General features: G+C 38.4%; 2 protein-coding genes across 18 annotated transcripts in view; one reads left to right on the plus strand and one right to left on the minus strand.

Annotated features, from left to right (window-relative positions):
• The window catches only part of ARHGAP22 (Rho GTPase activating protein 22), a 151518-nt gene extending 145901 nt beyond the window's left edge, over nt 1–5617 (plus strand). For 6 of the 11 annotated variants that reach the window (XM_055721234.1, XM_055721235.1, XM_055721236.1 and 3 more), the window contains one exon: nt 128–5617. In XM_055721234.1, the coding sequence (XP_055577209.1) occupies nt 128–356 (229 nt within the window). In that variant the 3' untranslated portion in view covers nt 357–5617. The remainder of the gene's footprint in view (nt 1–127) is intronic. The other 5 variants (XR_008734014.1, XR_008734011.1, XR_008734012.1 and 2 more) reach the window with 5 other exon arrangements.
• Nucleotides 5618–9541: 3924 nt separating this feature from the next.
• MAPK8 (mitogen-activated protein kinase 8) overlaps nt 9542–19010 on the minus strand; it is a 162546-nt gene continuing 153077 nt past the window's right edge. For 5 of the 7 annotated variants that reach the window (XM_055721243.1, XM_055721240.1, XM_055721244.1 and 2 more), the window contains 6 exons: nt 16502–16573; nt 14401–14583; nt 13458–13582; nt 12433–12496; nt 10901–10978; nt 9542–9889 (listed from right to left, as the gene is read on the minus strand). In XM_055721243.1, coding sequence (XP_055577218.1) covers nt 9744–9889; nt 10901–10978; nt 12433–12496; nt 13458–13582; nt 14401–14583; nt 16502–16573 — 668 coding nt within the window. In that variant the 3' untranslated portion in view covers nt 9542–9743. Of the gene's footprint in view, nt 9895–10900; nt 10979–12432; nt 12497–13457; nt 13583–14400; nt 14584–16501; nt 16574–16922; nt 16995–19010 lie in introns of all 7 variants that reach the window. The other 2 variants (XM_027815336.2, XM_027815337.2) reach the window with 2 other exon arrangements.

The raw sequence follows: 19010 nt of genomic DNA on the forward strand, positions 1-19010 counted from the left end.
CTCTTAGAATGGAGATATTTTAGCTCTAAGTGGAACAGCTTGTATCTATGATAGCTATCAGCAGTACTTATCCAGCCACTTAAAAAAACCTCTTTTTTTCCCCCTCCTTCTCTTCTTTGGTTTTAAGAATTGAAGAAACAAGTGCAGACCTGAGGAAACAAGTGGTTAGGTTAGAAGAAGAACTGGACCAAGAACGAAAGAAATACACAATGCTGGAGATAAAGCTGAGGAATTCTGAACGTGCTCGTGAAGATGCTGAGAAGAGAAATCACCTCCTGCAGAAGGAAATGGAAGAATTTTTTTCAACGTTAGGATGTTTAACTGTTGGGAGTCAGACTGCTAAAGTCCCCAAGTAAAACAAGCTAATGGTACAGTATGGAAAATTCTAATTCTGACAAAACCAGTGAAAATGCACATTTTGTTCTTGTATACTCATGTATCATGAGTAATTCTACAGTGACACTTGCTCTGTTGTCTTTACATGTGCTGTAGTATTTGGGCCAGCTGGGAAAGACTGCTAAACATAATGCTTCAAAGTTTAGATGTCAGATTACCAAGAAACAATGGGCACCCTTTTTATCCACAAATCAAAAGATACCATTATCCATAGCTGTACCGCTGCCACCTTTGGACTTACTGCACCATCTTTCACCGGCACAAGGACAGTGGAAGTCCTGCAAGGTAGGTGGGACGGCCAGAACCCATGAACAGGCTGAGCCTGGAGCTGAGGGCCTCCACACTTGTGCTTGGGAAGGCGGCAGTTCCAGTGTGTCACCACATTCAGTGTGGTTTGCCATATGGATTTAATAAGGTGTTTTTTCTCCCCACTTCCTACATAATTTTACCCAAATTTCTTATTCTGTAAAGTTGCATTATTTTATGAAGATAATGTGAAAATGAAGTCTACAAATGAGCTGAAGGTACCAAAATCTTGAAAATTCACTAGAATTGTCCCTGACCCACCAAATAGTTCCTGTGTTTCAGAAAGATGCAACTTATTAAACTGTATAATCAGATTGGCCACATAAACTCCATAGAACTGTAAATATACACATTTTGCTCTAGATATTGGGGGTGGGGTTGAGCCAAAATCAGAGCAGTACTACCTGCAAGAAAAAGTCTTGTGAGTTGACATGTACTAATCCGACATCAAGGTAGGAGAAGAAAGATTCTTATCATCAGAATGCATCCACCTGCTGAGTGTTTTTTATCTATGAAACTTCTATGGTAAGAGAAATCAGTGCAGCTGGTGGGGTGGAATGCTAGGGAATCTATCTTTAACCTTTCCCAGACAGTTTACACTTAGCTGCCTTGTACCACTTCTCATGATGCCAATTGATTATTTTTTTTGTTAGTTCACAGGGAGGTGAGGGGGCAGCCCAAGTACTGCAAACAAGCCACCAGCCTAAGTTCATTACTTCTACTAAAGAAAAATCATTAGAATGAAGTTGCAATTTCTGGTAACTAGCTGCCAGGGCTGAATTACCCCCTTAAGGGACTGCTCTGAGAAGTTCTGTGTAACATTCATGGAGCCTGCACACAGAAAGTTGTTTCACCAGATTCAGCCCGGCACTCATGTACGGCCCACTCTTTCTTGGCACCTATCTTTGACAGCTGAGGCAGCCTGGGCGTCTCAGAGGAGAAAGATTTTTAACGGAAAAGTGCCATGACAACATGAACTGGCTAAAGGGAAAGTATAGAGCGTAGTGAAGGTGCCTGCTTCAAGTATTTTCAAAAAATTACCTGAATCTGTCTTTTCTTACTAGAGAAGAACTCGCTGTTTGGAAATAACCTTAGAATGGGTTTTTCAATGTACCAGCAGATAGTACACCTTTCGGTATTGACCTTCTCCTCATCACCTCACAGACGTCCAGGTATTTCATTATTTAACCATCTAGAAGTTCACTTGTTTTTACCTCACTGTAACGCTTCTCCTTCCTATAGAAATGTAAACCATTTGAAGTGAGCAAAAAGAAACATTTTAACTTAATCTTTGCTGGTTAAGACATGTCAAGCAAGGTGGTAAAGTAGTTCATGTGGATAGGTTAATTCAGTTTTTTCAAAACATCTTCCCTTCTATCCAGCTGCACTGGATCCCTTACTATTCCTGGTGTGAGGCAGTGTGGCAGGCACGCAGTGTTCAGCAGGAGCTGCCTGCCACCTGCAGGCACTAGCATCACCCTCACCCCTTTTTTCCACCACCTCCACCTTGTATTATTACCGATAGTCACAACTGATCCTGCAAGGAATATGATAGCCTGTTTAAAACAGCAGCATTAAAATGCATAATGGGAGAAGCAACTGTTGTAACAATGATTTGGAGCTGCAAATGCATAGTGTGTTAGGTGGTATCGAACACCCTGCCAGTCATCACAAAATAAACCTGAATATTAGAGGGGCCTGAACTGGACTGTAAGTAATTCTCTGCAATTAGAACATCAGGACTGGTAAAAAGAAAGTTTCTACTAAGGCATTCAATCCAAGTAGTAGTAGCAACCAGGTTATTTTAATGCCCTCTTTTATTCCTTCCCCCAACATGGGTACCTTTCCTTCACTGTATCCTTCCCAACAGCCCTCACCTCTCAGATGCTTTACAACGCATTCTCTCCTGTACGGATCAAGTGCAGACCACTCCCTTCAGTTCTAGCACACCTACAAGCTGAAGAACTGAGCCATGCTGACTGGGAGCCTTAAAAACATAGATGCAAGACAAGCACTAAACAGGACAACTGGCTAACTCTCAATGAAATCAAATGCAGCTGGAATTCTACAGTAAGTATTTAAACTTAGGTTACTGCTACATATAGCAGAACTACGGAACAAACCCACCTACCCCAAGTCTTCAGCTGCTGGACAGGATCATCTGTCAGCTATGTAGCACTACATAATCTTAATCTGCCATCCAGGATAAAATTATTTCTTCCTTTTTCAGTATCACAAATTAGTGATCCTTCATTCAATCCAACTAATAGAATTCAAACCAACTAATAGAATTAACCATTTCCTGGTTGACTGTTGTGCTCCAGCAACACTATTCCTCTCGTTCATGAGGAATACATTTCAGGTCCTTTTGAACATGATCCACTGCAGTAAACAAAGCCTGCAAGAAGCTGCAAACTACCCAGTTCATGCTAAAATGCACCACGGTAGGATATTAATTCTAAAGCTTAGCAATGAGAGAATAATGTTCATTTTCCATCATGTACAATTACACAATAAATTGTAACACGCTTGTGCTGTCCTACACCACCTCAGGGAACACTATGCCCTTATCTGAGGAAGACAAGACACGTTCCTAACTTCAACTCCTGTTTCTGTACTCTGTTTCCCACTGCTTCCTTTGCCAACTTCACAGATCTCAGAGAACACTCCTTATTTTGCAGACTTTTTATTCATTACAGCCCCCGGTTTATAGTGCCAGTTTTCTTAGCAAGCATTTACAAGATACAGGTTCGTTAGTATTAAGACATGACAAAGGCTCCTGGAAGCAGGTAGATACATTTTTACCATAGCCTTACCTGTGCAATCCTCCCAGCCTGGACCATTCCCTTCCAGTATTATGCAGGCAAAAAAGTGTAACAAAAAAAATTCGGTGAATGAAACCCAACACAAGCATATGCTTCAAAATAATATCTGAAGCCAAACAGCAGCATTACAGCATAACAAAAAACTGCTGTAAGTCTCCATGGCATTTCTAACATGAAAAGGAAAATTAGTAATGATTGATAGCTTATTGAATTATCCTCATTTGCTAGCAGTTTCCATGCAAGCCAGCAGCACTATGGAATACTTCAGTTCTGGGCCTAAGTTGCCCACAGACAAAGCCCTGGTAGAGCTAAGACGGCCTCAGGGCTTGCTCTAGTATCAATACATTACTTGGAATCAGCTGCACTTCATGCTAACATATGTAAATAAAAAAAGAGCATTTCTGAGCCTCACCTCATTCCTAGAAGAGCACCCCACAAAGAGCTGGTCCAGAGAAACAAAGCAGGCTGCACGGTACTGGCCACAGTCACGCTACCTTTCCCTTAAAACCGTACACAAATACAACGTAGCAGCACGCAGACAAACACAACTCAAGGGCATCCTGAGTGTTTGTTTAAAGAAATGCTGAGACCCTGCTGGAAATGAAGGCAGTGAAATGCATTACATTAAGATTCAGCCCCAGGGCAGAGGCGCCAGTGCAGCAAGTGCTCCCGGCACGGCACCTAAGTTACCAATCCAGGAAGAGCTCTCCGGCAGTCCAGTCCTTTAGGCCCCTCAGACTCAGTTTTGAGGAAGATTTTCCTGAGGGCACAGGGACTGGCCCCTCCTTTCATACACTAGTCGGCCCACAGCTTACCTCCTGCAACACAGGGTCGCAGCAGCTGTATTTCCAGGAAAAGCAGCGGCCAGAGTTGGCAGCAAGGAAGCAAGAATAAATTCCCAGCGGTCGGAAACACACTTGGTATTAAGAGCCTGTGGCAGATCCAAAGCCCATGGAAAGGAGAAATGGAAGAAACGTCACTTGGCCCACACATGAGCTCACACACAAGACAGGACTTTTAAGTACCATTAAAAAACCTGAATTTGCAGGACAGGACTGATACTAATAAGACTCCAACTGCAGCCTTATTATGAAATCCATGAAATCCATTCCAACCTAGCTATGAAGAAACACTAAATGCATAGTGGTCAAACTTTTTTTTTTCTTTTTTATTTAAAATATCATTATAACCAATTGACATACTATATAACAATGTATACATTCCAGTGGTGCACATGTAATGACCTATGGCATGAATGAGTAAAAAAACCACAATGTTCTCAGTAATGCCCCACCAACAGCTTATTTGGAGGGAATAAAGGAAAAGCAGGAAAAGGTATCAAATGTGAGGAAGAGAAAAAAATAAATTACAACTTTCCCCAGTATTTTTAATGGTGTATCTTCCTCTTCATATTTCTTGGGACAAAATAAAATTAAGAATATACTTCAAAGGGGGCAGAAGGAATGATAGCATTAACTAGGGTTTTTTTTTCTCAACTTTAGTAATAAAAGCTAAAGAACTCTCAAAAATAGACTAGATATTGGGCCTACAAAAGTAATTCATCTGTATGCAAAGCTTACCAAGAATTATTCCTTTTGTAAAATGTAAAGGATGAGCTGACATTACTAGTAAGCTATTTTTACCTACAAAACCAGACTACAATAATAAAACCACCAATTTACAGCTAACACAATATTCTAGATGTACATTATTGTACACAAGCTATATATTACACATGAACATCTTACGTGAAATATATAAGAAACATACTTACTGATACTGTCCCAACATTGGCCAATAGGTCTATTTTCTAAAGGAAGTGTATTTTTCTATTCACATTCAGTGTAGTTCCAATAGCAAGGGTTAGCTTTGCTTGCTTAAGAAACGTAGAAAGTTCATGTGAGGTAGTTCAAGAAAACCTAGCTTAAATTTTTAACTGCAAAAGTAGAAACACCATGTGATCTGATTCATAACACATTTCTGTAATGCAGAGATCTCTGAAGAAGAGAAGCAAGTGAAAGAGGTCACTTAAAACACCACATTTATCCAGTGCCCTTAACTAAGAATAAATTAAATGAATTGAAAATTTGGGTAGGCAGTAGTGTCTCATCACATTTCTTCATTAAAACCCTCATTCCAACCCTACTGAAAAATGCAGACAGCTCTCCTTCAACTCCAGTTCTCAAACTAAATATGTAAGAACGACAACACTGATAGCCAAATAAAACGGCACGGACAAGCTGCTGTCCACAGCAAATAAAAACACACCTAGAAAGAGTAATTCACTCCCTTTAGCAGCTTGAAACAGTAAGACCAACTGTAAGCTGAACCTACTTCTCCCCTTTGCCCAATAATCTTAATAGAGAAACATGCTTTGGACGATTGGTTGGGCCGAAACTATCCTCCTGTACTAGCTTTTCGATCACTTTTCTTCCCACAGTGTTGAGATGCCATATACATTAACGTAGGGCATTACACTAATTTAATTTGTGCTCTAATGAAATAGCCTGTGTTCAGAGAAGCAATTTTCCATAAAACAAACCCACATCGGTAACCCCCCACTTGGACACTGAGGCAGCAGAGGGTGCTGTGGCCACAGCTGCCCCCACCCTGCTCTCCCCTGAATTCACACCTGTGTGGGCGCCGGGAGCTTACCCAACAATTTCTGCTGACACCGTCTTTGTATCTAGCTGGAACTCGCATCCAGAAAGCTACTACTGCACACAGCACAGTAAGGTTCCTCCAAACTAAAAACTCAAGCCGAACAGCATCTTAGGGAGACATGCCACGTCTGTCCAGCTCTGAATGCAACAGAGGTGACCTGCTCAGCCAGGCTGGCCTAGGGTTGTTCAGCTGATGGGTTCTGCTCTGGCAGCGCAGCCTCTCACACACCCCGACACACAAACCCTCCGCTCCCACCCCACGTCCTGCATCAACAAGAGACTTCACAGAGCAGAGGTGCAGCACATCGTAACAGTACTTACCAATGCCCCCGCCCCCCCACTGTATTTCTTATTCTTGAAGAATCTACTTCTACAAAAGGAGACAAGCTATTTCATCCTTGACGCCTGCCACAGCTCTGACCAGAAAAGGTAGAAATTAATCTCGTTATTACTGCCCAACTTTTAACATCACCTGATGTAAGAAATCAGACAGCTCACTGTAATTCAATCCCTACCATCTCCCAGTGGACTGGAGTGGCCCTAGAGGAAAGCTGCATACACTTTAGTGAAGTTGTCATGAGAAGATTTTGGGATCATAAGACTAAAATAAAGCTTAGTAGTACTTTAAGAATAAAATTGTGCAGTGTATTAGACAGTATGTGATCTAATGACATAACAACAGACAAAGACAGCCAAACTCCAGCTACCCATTTGTTTGTTATCTGTGGCAGTGTACAACTATCTCTGACATAATTTCATATTTCAATAAAAAGGGAAGTTAATACGAACATGTCGTTGTGATAATTTGGATTCTGAATCTCATTTTCTTGTCTTTGAAATTCGCCATCACTTTAATTTGCCTAAAATGCAAGCAACTGAAAAAAAAACAACTGAAAAGGAGGAAAAAAAAGCAACACTGCTACAAAGATGGTGCCAAAAAAGTGAACTCTAGGTTCACACAGGCAAAGCTCTGACTGAAATAATCTGAAAGTACTGAAATAATCCCTTTAAACACAGCTCACTCACACTGCAACGGGTGTTCACACCCCACCAGTCCATAACCCTACCTTAATAGAAGAAAGTTCAATTTTCTCCTTAGAGCTTATGAACTCAAGTTACTACTGATAGCACATTGTGGTAAAAGCCTAGTAACTGTTTCACTCAATATTAATTTCAAAATTTCAAAAGCCATTTTTCTTCAGGACACTGGAAAGTGACAGCAAGAAATATTTTAAATTTTCAAAATATTTCAATCATCACTGCAATCCAGACAGGTCAAAAGTAAGTTTAAACATGACTTATATTTACCAAATTCTGTTCTTAACAACACTTAGAAGCATCAGAAGTTGATTTTGTCAGTCTTAACTTCATTACACTGGGCTGATCAGAATATCACTTGACTCCATATAACAATGGAGTACTGTTGTATGACCAAAAATTTTATCTTAATTCACAGCTTAAACTTTGATAAAAAAATTAAAAAATAGACTGTTCTGTTGGTCTCTGTTCAACTTGAGCAGATTTTCTGTGTTCCAGTGCTAGATGAATCCAAACGTGTCCTGCCTATTCTGAGGTAATATACGATTTGGCAGGATCCTGTAAAAATAATTGCCTTAACAAACATGGTTTAGAAAGGCAATATTGAAATATGAGATACAAGCGAGGAAAGCAACTTTACACGCACACAGCACTTACCAGCAGTCTAGCCAGGCCAGGAAAATAACTGTGCAGTTTATCAGTTTAGCCATCTTTGAGACATTACCATTCCTTGTAACCCTGTATGTTTTTTAAAAAGACATGTTAGATATTGAAAGCATTACTATCGCTTCTGTTTTCCCGAAACTTCCTGCAAAGACAAATTTTCCTCTTTCAATTAGAACTTCAAAAGTACACCTATTTAACCCAACAAGCAGAAGGAACCACACTGACGAGCATCAGTCATTCCTGGATGACCTCTGTAGCCAGTTGTATTATTTGCTTATGCTCTGTGCCTGGCAAGACTTCTGTATTTTCTTACGCTCGTTTTTGTGAGCATTACTAATTTAAATTCCTCTTCACATTCTAATTCACTACACAAAATACGCATCTACACAAGGCATTCAATTATACAGCCTAGCTTTACTAAAAATCTGCATTTTCCAAAGGAATAAATTCTGAATGATTGTTTAACTCATACATAAACTTAAGTCAGTTATACATAAATCATTCTGTAAATATAAAATGTAAACAGTTAAAATACTTCTGTGAGGAGCAGCACCATTTTACATGACTATTTAGTAACTGTTCTATATATTTCGATATATCTTTTGTTTAAAAAGCGTATTGAAACCTGGAGCTTCAGTGCTGAAAACTACTGAATATTTATGACTTAAAATGAACCATTAAGATTTCTGCTACACTGGTCTCATGGTGAAATGAAAGAGATAAATATTAATTTATACAGCACTACTTCTCCCTCCCTTGGATGGCATATATTGCTCACTTCATGCATTAGCTACAGAAATCCTGAGGTTCTCCTACCACTTAATGGTCAACAGCAATCAGTTACTATTGGTGGAGAAAGAAGAGCTGAAGTTTTGCCCCTATTGCGTTCCTGTCGGTCCCCCTTCTACCCAAAAAGCACTTGCCTTGGTAGACAAAACTAGTAAGAAACAAAATTCCCAAGAATCACATATTACATGAAAGTATATAGCTACAGCATATTCATTTTCCCTCTCGGCAGTCTAGACATCCTGGATACACTTCGTTTTGTGTGTATGAAAACAGGCTACAAGCTAGAAGTAAATTGTTTATTGGCATTGCAATGTATTATTCATGAAGTATCCTCGTGTTTTATGGTGATCACAAGATTTGGCATGCCACAAGTCTGCAGAAAACATTACTTTGTTAGGCTAGGTATTTCTGCAGCTTTCAGTATATGCTTTGCTTTCTTAAGTTTGTAAAACCAGCCGGATGAGGTTACTTTGCAAAGGATTGTATACTGTTTCTCTAAAAATATTAATTGTTGTTCTTGCTGAAGAATTACAGGCAAGTGGCTAAAATGAAAGAGGATTTTGTTCACTGCCAGCACCACAGTAGCAAGCCCAACTACAGCTGGCTGCACTGAATTCTCTCCCACTCCACCCGGACATGGACGTATGACCAAGCATAAAACTTTGAAGGATATCATGAACAAAACATCTGGAATAAATCCTAATTAAAAAATTGAAAACCTATAAAATCTTAAATAATTCATTATATGGTAATGACCACAACATTAATATGTGCTTTGATAAAACAAATCTTACAAATTCTGTAAAAAAAGATCAGCAGCATAATAGTAAAGCAAATATGCAGATTTTAAAACCACAATAAAAATTATCAGGTTTAATATTTTACAATTAAGTACAGCAAAAAAGTGGCTGCTTTTAACACAACTTACAGTTTAAAATTACAGCACTTTATGATTTCTACGATTATTTTTGAAAAAACACTCAAAAATACCACCAAATTTTAAAGGTGCCCTATTAATGACTAAAAGGACCCCCCTCCCACCCCCCAAAAGACCAAGTAGTCATCTGCAGCAACCCAGAGGTCCAGCTGAGGTTTCTAGACTGCTGTCCGTATCAGAGGCCAATGTTGGATCCGTTGACATTGAAGACACATCATTGACAGATGACGATGAAGATGGATGTTGAGAGCCATTGATCACTGCTGCACCTGTGCTATGAGAAACAAAACAGCAAATCAGTTGCAGATACAGTTGCACGGTTCAGTACTTGCATTAGTCTGCCTCTTCCTAACAGTCAAGTTTCCTCTGTTTCAGCGAGTTTGAAAAGACGTGTCTCAATCCACTGTCAAAGTATGTAAAACCCGCAAGTCTTTTACGTGGGCCTTAATGAACGGTATGTCAAGAACCACAGAACTCACATGGCATGACACCTGTCAAATCACACTAAATGCTAATGGGTGACGGTTAAAAATCACAGACACAGCACTGCATAAAGCCAGAGCTAAGTTCCCTACGAAATGTGGACACCCAAAGCTAGAATATATCTACATATTTTGATAAAGAAAGAGGAGGCCTGTTTTACCCCCATCAGATCCTCCCCTTCAGGCTGGAGAATAGTCGGTGTCCAGCCACATCGCGTACGTTCAGTCTCAGATGCACAGTGATTTTTCAGAGTCTGGACTTCGGCAGAATCTGAGCAGAGTCAGCTACGGCCGCCCAACCCCTGCCATCATTTTTCAGCAGTGCAAATGGAGTTTTACCAACGGTCAGTTAATGGGTGCATTTTGCTCCAAAACTCAGCAGCAGTTGCTGAAAGCACGCCATAATCTTCCAGCTTAGAAATCCTGCTTCATTACTTACATATGTGTAAGTAGTGGTTATATCTTACTTTGAAACTGTACCAGCTACATGTTACGCATCCAACCAGATTATGGCAACCCAGTACCACTACATACCAAGACATTTCTTGAGGATTTAAATGAATGAAGCATCAGTTACACAGGGACAATAACAGAGGAATTAATCAGGTCAATAAAAACAGATGTCAACCCCACACATTCCATTCAAATAAGCAATATCTCAAAGGCAATTCAAGAGGTTATTGGTCATTTAAGAGCCATATTTGTGAGTTAGGTTACTCTTGGATGTCTTGAACAGCTTTACTCTCTCCCGACCTACAACTTAATGCAGTTTTTTACCATGCTTTTATTGTAACCAACCTAAAGGGGCTGGTTGTCCACGTATAACCCCATTCTTGGTTCTCTCCTCTAAGTCCATGACTTCCTTGTATATCAACTCTGAAAATGCAGAGAACAGAGGGCAAAAAATGAATTTGCAAACCCAAGACTGGATCGATAATGCATCTCCCATTAAAATGTACATTTAAATTTCATAGGTTTATTACTGACCAGAAGGCTTCTAGGCTAATGGCAGCTAATTACCCAGAAAAGACTTCAGTTGTGAATCTACAGAAGTAACAACAGAAAAGAAGGACTAAACATGTTAGATGCAGCTTGTGTGAACTGACTGTCAGAATACTACTTCTTACCTGTCACTGGCAAACTAATGTAATGTACAGTTTGGAAGAAAAAAAAAGCATTTAAGAATTATAGTTTCAAGGGCTGTGGGAGTCTCAAAAGTAAACTCCACATTGCTTGAAATACCCTCAGCACATCTGCTTCAAAAGGGAAAAACTTTGCTTGGAAGGAGGTTGGTAAAGAAATTTCCACAATTCTCCCTATCTTTGCCTTTATCATTAAATCTCATTTTCTAATAGAAAGAGACGTAAAGTGTGGTAGTACTAGATTTTACAGACTTGTGTCCATTACCAGCCAACACAATGAAACTGTCAAAAATGATTCATGAAACATTTCCCCTGCTTTATTTTCTCTGGAGATAAAAAGGTTATACAGGTCTAATATCCCTTCCTAGACTTTTTCAGTATGGAGTATCAGATTGCTTAATGCACTAAATTCTTGCTTAAATGCAACATTTATAGTTTACACAGCAATGTGGAGATCCAATTTTTTTTTCACACTAGAACCTCTGCAATAATACCATGCTTTTTAGAAGCAATTTGAAAATGAAGCACAAGCTTCACAAGTAACAAAGATGTTCCCCTTATATTTTATCATTTTACACTTCACATACGACCAGGAAATATAGACACTAAACCAGTACTGAACACTAAAGATCACACTCTTGAAGGTACAGCTCCTAGGTCATGCTACAATCCTTCCAGACCTCAGCCCCAGCTACTTTATCAGCTGTGGGATCCAGAGAACCACCAGCACCTCCCAGAGCAGCTGTAACCTCACTGTCTCACCCATTACCAACACTCCTTATGGCTTCTTCTTTCAAATCCTCTGCTTGATTTAAGTACAGCTACTGCTAATGTATTCTTCACTTGAAGACTAGTCCTTCTACTTCAGATTTACATTGCTCAAACTTCTGCATCTTTTCCAGCTGTAGCAATTTGCCCAGAAGAGTTACCCCCCAAAACACCTTTGCCTTATGCTTTGCAAAAGTAACTGAAATGAGCAGGTCTTAAGTTCCCTACAAAGGTTCAGCATCTTCACAGGAAAATTTTTAGTGTCCCAACAATCAAGAAGTTGAAAGCACTGATCTATTCCTTTGCCATTCCAAGCAGTTTAAGTAAATATTGAGTTGCCCAGAAGAACTTTAATAACAGTAATCATTTGGTCCCAGCCTGCTCCCAGAAGCCTTATTATACTTCAAATGCCCTTCTTACCTTTCCATTCTTCTATCGTGTGTTCCCTCTCATCTAACTGCTTATCTGGTATCTTTGGCGGAGGCTGAAAAACAAAACTAACTCATGATAAAGCAATCGAAGGCATACAAAACCAGAATGAATGAAAAAATTAATGTAAGCACTCAGAATATGAACCTGATTTAAAAATGCTGTATTTATATGGTTATATATGCTCTCATAACCTGGACCTGGCCTATTTTCTAGATGCTGCTACATGTTTGAAAGTTCTGATTAACAGATTTGCTTACATTACTGTAACAATTAAACCAGAAACTGAACCATCTGGTAAAATAGCTCCTAAGTGCAGCAGTCTCCAGCACAAGGAACTCTTTTCTATCTACTTAGTTAATTACTAAATTAACCCTCTAGCTATTACAGATCAGCAGAATTCTAACTGCAATGTTTATATCAAGCTTCTTTTTCTTAGTGGGCCATTACCAACCACCTTTCTTTTAAAAGAAATGACACTTTTCTCATAAGCTGAAATTGTCCTGAATTTTTTATTTTAAGAAAATTGTTCAATTAATCCCTCTGCTCATTGGTGTTAATAATTGAAAGCTCAAGATCCTGTACTCAGATTCTGCTGAAACACTTATTTTCTAGTGTAAAAGTACTATCAATTGCTACAACTAATGAAAATATTGCTCTCACCCAGGAGTAAATACCTTAGAATCCTATCAAGGGCAATCAAACCACACTGAAACAACTGAAGCTCAATAAATTAGAACCCTATATAAAAGATTTCAGATGCATTACTACACATCCAGGCGATTATAAGCAGTTATACACAAACACACACACAGAGATAACAGTGTGCACCCATTCTTAATACTATTTCTAATAAACATGTATATCGATGCCAATAAAAATTATTACAGGTCAGTTAAATTTCTAGTGAAACACATAGATCATGCAATAATCTTTCAAGCAGTTGTACCAAGCACCACAACAAGCTTGCTTTAGTACAGCACCCTCCTAATCAGAGACCTGGAACAAGAACTTACAGCTTCTGCTTCTGATGGATCATACCAAACATTGATGTATGGGTGCTGCAGGGCTTCATCCACAGAGATTCTTTTAGAAGCATCTATAACCAGCATTTTTGATAATAAATCCCTTGCCTGACTTGCTGCAAAAGTGAAATTTTCTATTTAGACTCGTGCCATATATAGTGCACACAATACAGTATTTCAAAGCTCATAAGAAGAGGAGACCTGGAGCAAACAAATTCCAGTTTAATAGCTATGCAACCCTCGCATCATTTGCAGTTTAGGAAAGTGGTTCGTTTGATGCAAAAAATTTTTTTTGAAGAATTACACAGGTGGGAAAGGGATTGGGCATGTTTCACTACGCATTTTCAGCAAACAGTGCCCCTTAGTGTGACATCCTTATGTGAAATATAACTCAGCTGGCACTACAGCCATGTCTGGAATAGCAGTGGGCAAGCACCCACTGCCCCTCTCCTACAGTTTACGGGGGAAAACTGTCACGTACTGTCAGTCACAGAAAATATGCTGAGTCTGCGACTCCACTGAGCAAGGTGAATTTTAGAACCACTTCACTTATTTCAGTAACTACAGGATATCTATATGTTATGGATATAAAACCTTCTTTTCATCCCTACAGAAACAAGATCTGCTCTGCCCACACAACTTCTATTCTACCCTCCCCCCACTCTTCTCTTAATCATGTTAGCATCTGTCATTGAGAGCAACAGATATATTTACATTTCTTTATAAAAGTATCTCCAGAATAGGAGCTGTTTCAGAGAAGATGAGAAAATGGAGATAAGCCAGCACGTTCATCCACTCCCATGATATAAATATTGTAGTACTTAAATTCTTAGTGAGATGATTTTATAGCAAACAAAACCCAAGATACATTCCTTTCAATATATCACAGTTTCAAAACTTTTAAAATATACAACACACAGAAGACTGACCTTACCTTTAAGCTTATTGTGTTCAGAGTCAGCTGGGAAAAGGACATCTGGAAACAGTTTTTCAAAACTATATCCAGCATATTTAGGTCTGTTCTCCACATAAGTTCGGACTGTAGGCTGTAATTTCTTCATAAACTCAGGGCATGGTGTTCCTAGCTGCTCTATAACTTTGTTCCATTGATCAATGTCTAAGGTTATGCAGCTAAGAAAAACACTGTGTCTAATTTTCAGCTAGAAAGTTACCTTAAAACCACATGAAATAACCAACAGAGAAAAGGCAGAAAATTATAACAAAGTAACAAGTTCATTTTCATTACTTAGGACTACCTTCTTAGAGAAAAATGAAACAAAGCAAGACTATGATAGTGTAGTCAAGGCAACACGTACTTTACTCAAAATCATAATTAGCAAAGGATATACTTCAGACAAACAGAAAATTAAAAGACATAAAATGTATTAAACAAATTTAAATAAAGGCACTGTGTGGGTTCTGGAGAAGACCTCGCTTCCTGATCTGATTCCCAGCAGTCCAGCTACCACCCATCACCACCTCAACCCAGTCCTGCACTCTCCCAAGTCAGCGACCTCTCACTAACGACATGCAACACTGAGCACCGGTGGGCACACCAAGGTCACATCTTGGCCCACACAGGCCAATCACCATTTTGTCAGAGACCTGAATGCAGAAGTGAAGTTTCCAGCATGCAACATCTTCATTGCAATGTTTACACAAGGTAAAGTGGAGATTGACCAGTTTTGGCAGAAGAATTTAATAATGTTACTGAATAAAAATAAAAAAAAAAAAAAAGAGAACCACTTGGCTCAGAAATTTCTAGTTGCAGATGGTTAGATGCTGGGAGAGAGCTCAGATAAGATTTTATATATGCTTATCTCGTTCATATATTCTCCCCAGCTTCTTCTTTTCAGCTACCATCAAAGACCGGATACTGGGCTACCTAAACCTTCCGCTGGATGTAGCAGCCCTCTTCATATGTTCTTAAAAATTAACCCTTTACGTAAGGATCTTGAAGCTTTACAGTGCTTTAGTACAGGGCTTGAAAATAAAGAATTTGCATTGTATGGCACTGAGCCTAAACTGCAAAGCCATGCTAGCAAACCAGATGCGTAAAGCTAAGCATGGTGCAGCCCATGCAATGACAGCGCTATGTGTAAGTAAGGATGCCCTGGATCTCTTCACTGTGCCTCAAAAATCTTCAGCCAATCTGCACCCCTAAATGATTACTAAACAGTTAACCTGCAGCAAAAGCAGGAAAGATTTCTGACAGCATCTATAAAATTGGAGTGTAACTACTAGTGAAATAAGTAAGATGCCAAACTCCAATCGGATCCATCAATATTAGCAATGATCCAGAGGTTTCAGCTCTATTTGCTTAGAGCACACCCTTTGTCTGAAGTATTATTCAGGACAAACCAAACAGATACCACCAAGCCAGTCATGGAACAGAAAGAGAAATGCCAGATATTTCTGAAAGCTGTCTGCAGGTTCATTTCTGCATGCAAAAATATAAAACTCCAGAGTGTAACTAATGATGCTGGTTAGGAATTTTTTGTAAACATTTCCTATAAAATGTAAAAAATAACTGGTAACATGCTTGGGTACTAAAAAAAATTAGTAAGTTATTACACAAAAATGATCTCCAAAGCAAAAATCAATGCATGTGAACTAGTAAAACACCACCTAAACAACAACAAAAAATTAAAAATCTGTCTTAAATGTGACAACATCCAAAAGCAATGGATAGACATATTAAACTGGAAAAAGAAAAAAAAAAAAAAAAAAGAGGAAAAAAAGGAAAAAGGAAACAGAAGCCTGTTTGCCCAAGTGGTATTTTGTTCATCTTGCTTAGCATTAACCTCTAAAGACAGTTATACACATTAATGCTGTGTTGTGGTTTTGCTTTAAATGGTATAACTGTAGACAGTTTTGCAGCTTCCTAGAACCAAAGTAATGAACTTGTAAATGTCACTTTGAAAAGGCAGTTTAAAACCAGTATTTTAAAAATTAGAACCACCTTAATCTGGAACTATATTGCTGCAGTATCTTTTGACCTTTTACAACTACATCCCAGGCCAAAGTAAGGATACGATCTGTACCAGGAAATAAAACACCACCTTTGATCATTTCTCCCATGATGCACCCAACTGACCAAATGTCAACTGAAAACAAAATGCAATGATATTAACATAAAAGATAGTTATTAAAATAAAGTAAATAAAAATATCTAGACACATACACATGAAGTGACTATAAAAAGCATGTGTAATGAAAATGAGTGAAGGTGAATGTATGCTAACTACAGGACCAGCAGAGACTATGTCCTACTGCTAGGTGCAGCCTGAATATAAATGAAGTTCTTAATTTTTTTTTAAAGAGTATCACAAGAAAAATCCATGTCCATTTAATAAAAAAAAAAATTGTACAAGATACATTTTCATGACACAACATTAATAAAAAAGGTTAATCACTTCCTAACTAATTCAACCTGCTGCAGCAGCACAAGGATACAGTCCCTTCCTGGAAAGAGGATTTTGTGGCAAACCATTTCGCCCATAATGCACCCCACAGACCATAAATCCACTATGTTTGTAGCACAAAAAGAAGGAAAAGCAAAGCAAACGGTCATTTAAAATTAAAAGAAGCGTAACATGACTGCATCCTATAAACTGCAGACACAGCACAGGAAGAAGAGCAAGTCTTTTATCAAAGAAATCACTTTGAAACACACCGTATAGAAGGATTAGCTTTTAACTGTCTCAAATACAAGGCAGAAAAACATCCTTTTGTTTAACATAGTGCTAGAGCGAAAGCTAGAGCAGAGGGGGGCAGGGGGGGGGGAGAGAGACACACACACACACACCAAGCAGACCAAAGCCCATCTCCAAGCTCTGAGGCTTGCAAAGCCACCTTTGCCGATGGACTAGATCGGAGCAACAAAGATAACTTTATTTCTTGGAAGTAATTTCACTGTAATTTTAAAAGCAGCAAAGCAAATTGACCTTTAAAAATATCGTGTATGTAAACAACTTGTACTTTTAGGAGGAGAATTAATTGGTTATTACATAGGAATTAAGATCTCCGATCAAGTATTTCCTAAAAGTCAGATTACCATGCATCTCTCTCTCCCTTTAAATAAAAAACAAACACAATCAGTAAAAGATCACTTAGAATTTTAGAGGATCAGTTAATGACAATATTAGTATGCTCCTAAAAATTTTTTCATTTAAAATTATTTGTTTAAAAATATTTCTCCAGTTATGCTGAGATAACATCTTATATAAAAGAAAAACTCAAAAGCAAATTTTTTGTATGAAATACACATTTCCTACATTACCTTAAAATAAATCACTCAGAAGACATACTCAAAGATGCACAAGCTTACTTTTTACAGGTATGCCCATTTCTTTTACAGGTGCTTTCAGAGAGACTTAACTCTGAACGCAGAAGTTTTCTTGAAGTCTTATTAATGAAATTGTATTATTATGAATTCTTTTATGTCAAACATGACACTGGAATTTCAATTGAACAGATAAGTAGGGGATTTAAATGAGAACAATTGTATACTAAAAATTACATGTAAAAGTTCTGAAGGAGCTCAACAATGTCAAGCAAACAACGTTGCTTATTAAAAATATTTCCTTCCTCCTTATTACAAGTTCCTCTAAAATAGTATCTAAATCATATGATAGAAGATCATAGTTGTGCATATTAATAGGTCAAAATTAAGGGCCTGGTTCATTTAAAAAATTATTGCCAACAGTTTATGATTAAGTGGTTTCTTCTTTTAAAACTCTTCGAATACTTAAGAGCAGTACCTATGCTTTGGCTTAGGAGACCCAAAAATTTGAAGTCAAGTTTTGCATTTGACTTTTTAAATAAAATTCTGAATGTTGACTTTTTCACTTGCAAAACAATCTGCTGCCATCACAACCCAAAATATACCCAAATCTGCTGTAATTAGTTTGTGTCCAAAATTATAAAAACACCACACGTAACTGCATGGAGAAGCCTGGGAAGAGAAATAACGTGTGTCAGAGACTTAGATTCATGCCTCAGACAACATATTACTTCAGAGGCAAAGAAAAACATTGGAACTCATTCTTCTGGTCAACCTACAGAACCAAACTTGTTATGTTTGGGGGTGTTTTGGTTTACTGCTTCCACTAATCAAACAAAACCTGTCTATTTATAGGTCTCTAAATTTCTTATGAAGCTAGGGCTGCTCCTGTGAATACTTCTATAGAAGACTGAGTACAATCTCATTACAGATTTGAAAAAAATCTTTTTAAGAACCTACTGCTTGTCATACAGAGCATATTTTATTCTTAAAGTCCTTGTTTGGAGTAAATCTACTATTTTCTACAATTGTAAGAGAAAAAATACCAAGTGAAAATGAAGTTCCAACCCAGTGTACATACCAGGAAACTTAAAAGTAGTCATTTCAGAGGGTTTGGGGTTTTCCATGATTTTTCAGTGCTGCCTTCCTGATAATCATACACATAGCTGCACATAAATCTAAATACATTAAGGTACGCGTGCACTAACAGTTTTGGTGTCCTTTTGTTCTGAATCCCTTGAGTTTGCAAGGGCTGGTTT

This window comes from Falco cherrug, chromosome 9, assembly GCF_023634085.1.
Source record: "Falco cherrug isolate bFalChe1 chromosome 9, bFalChe1.pri, whole genome shotgun sequence".
Taxonomy (NCBI): Eukaryota; Metazoa; Chordata; class Aves; order Falconiformes; family Falconidae; genus Falco; species Falco cherrug.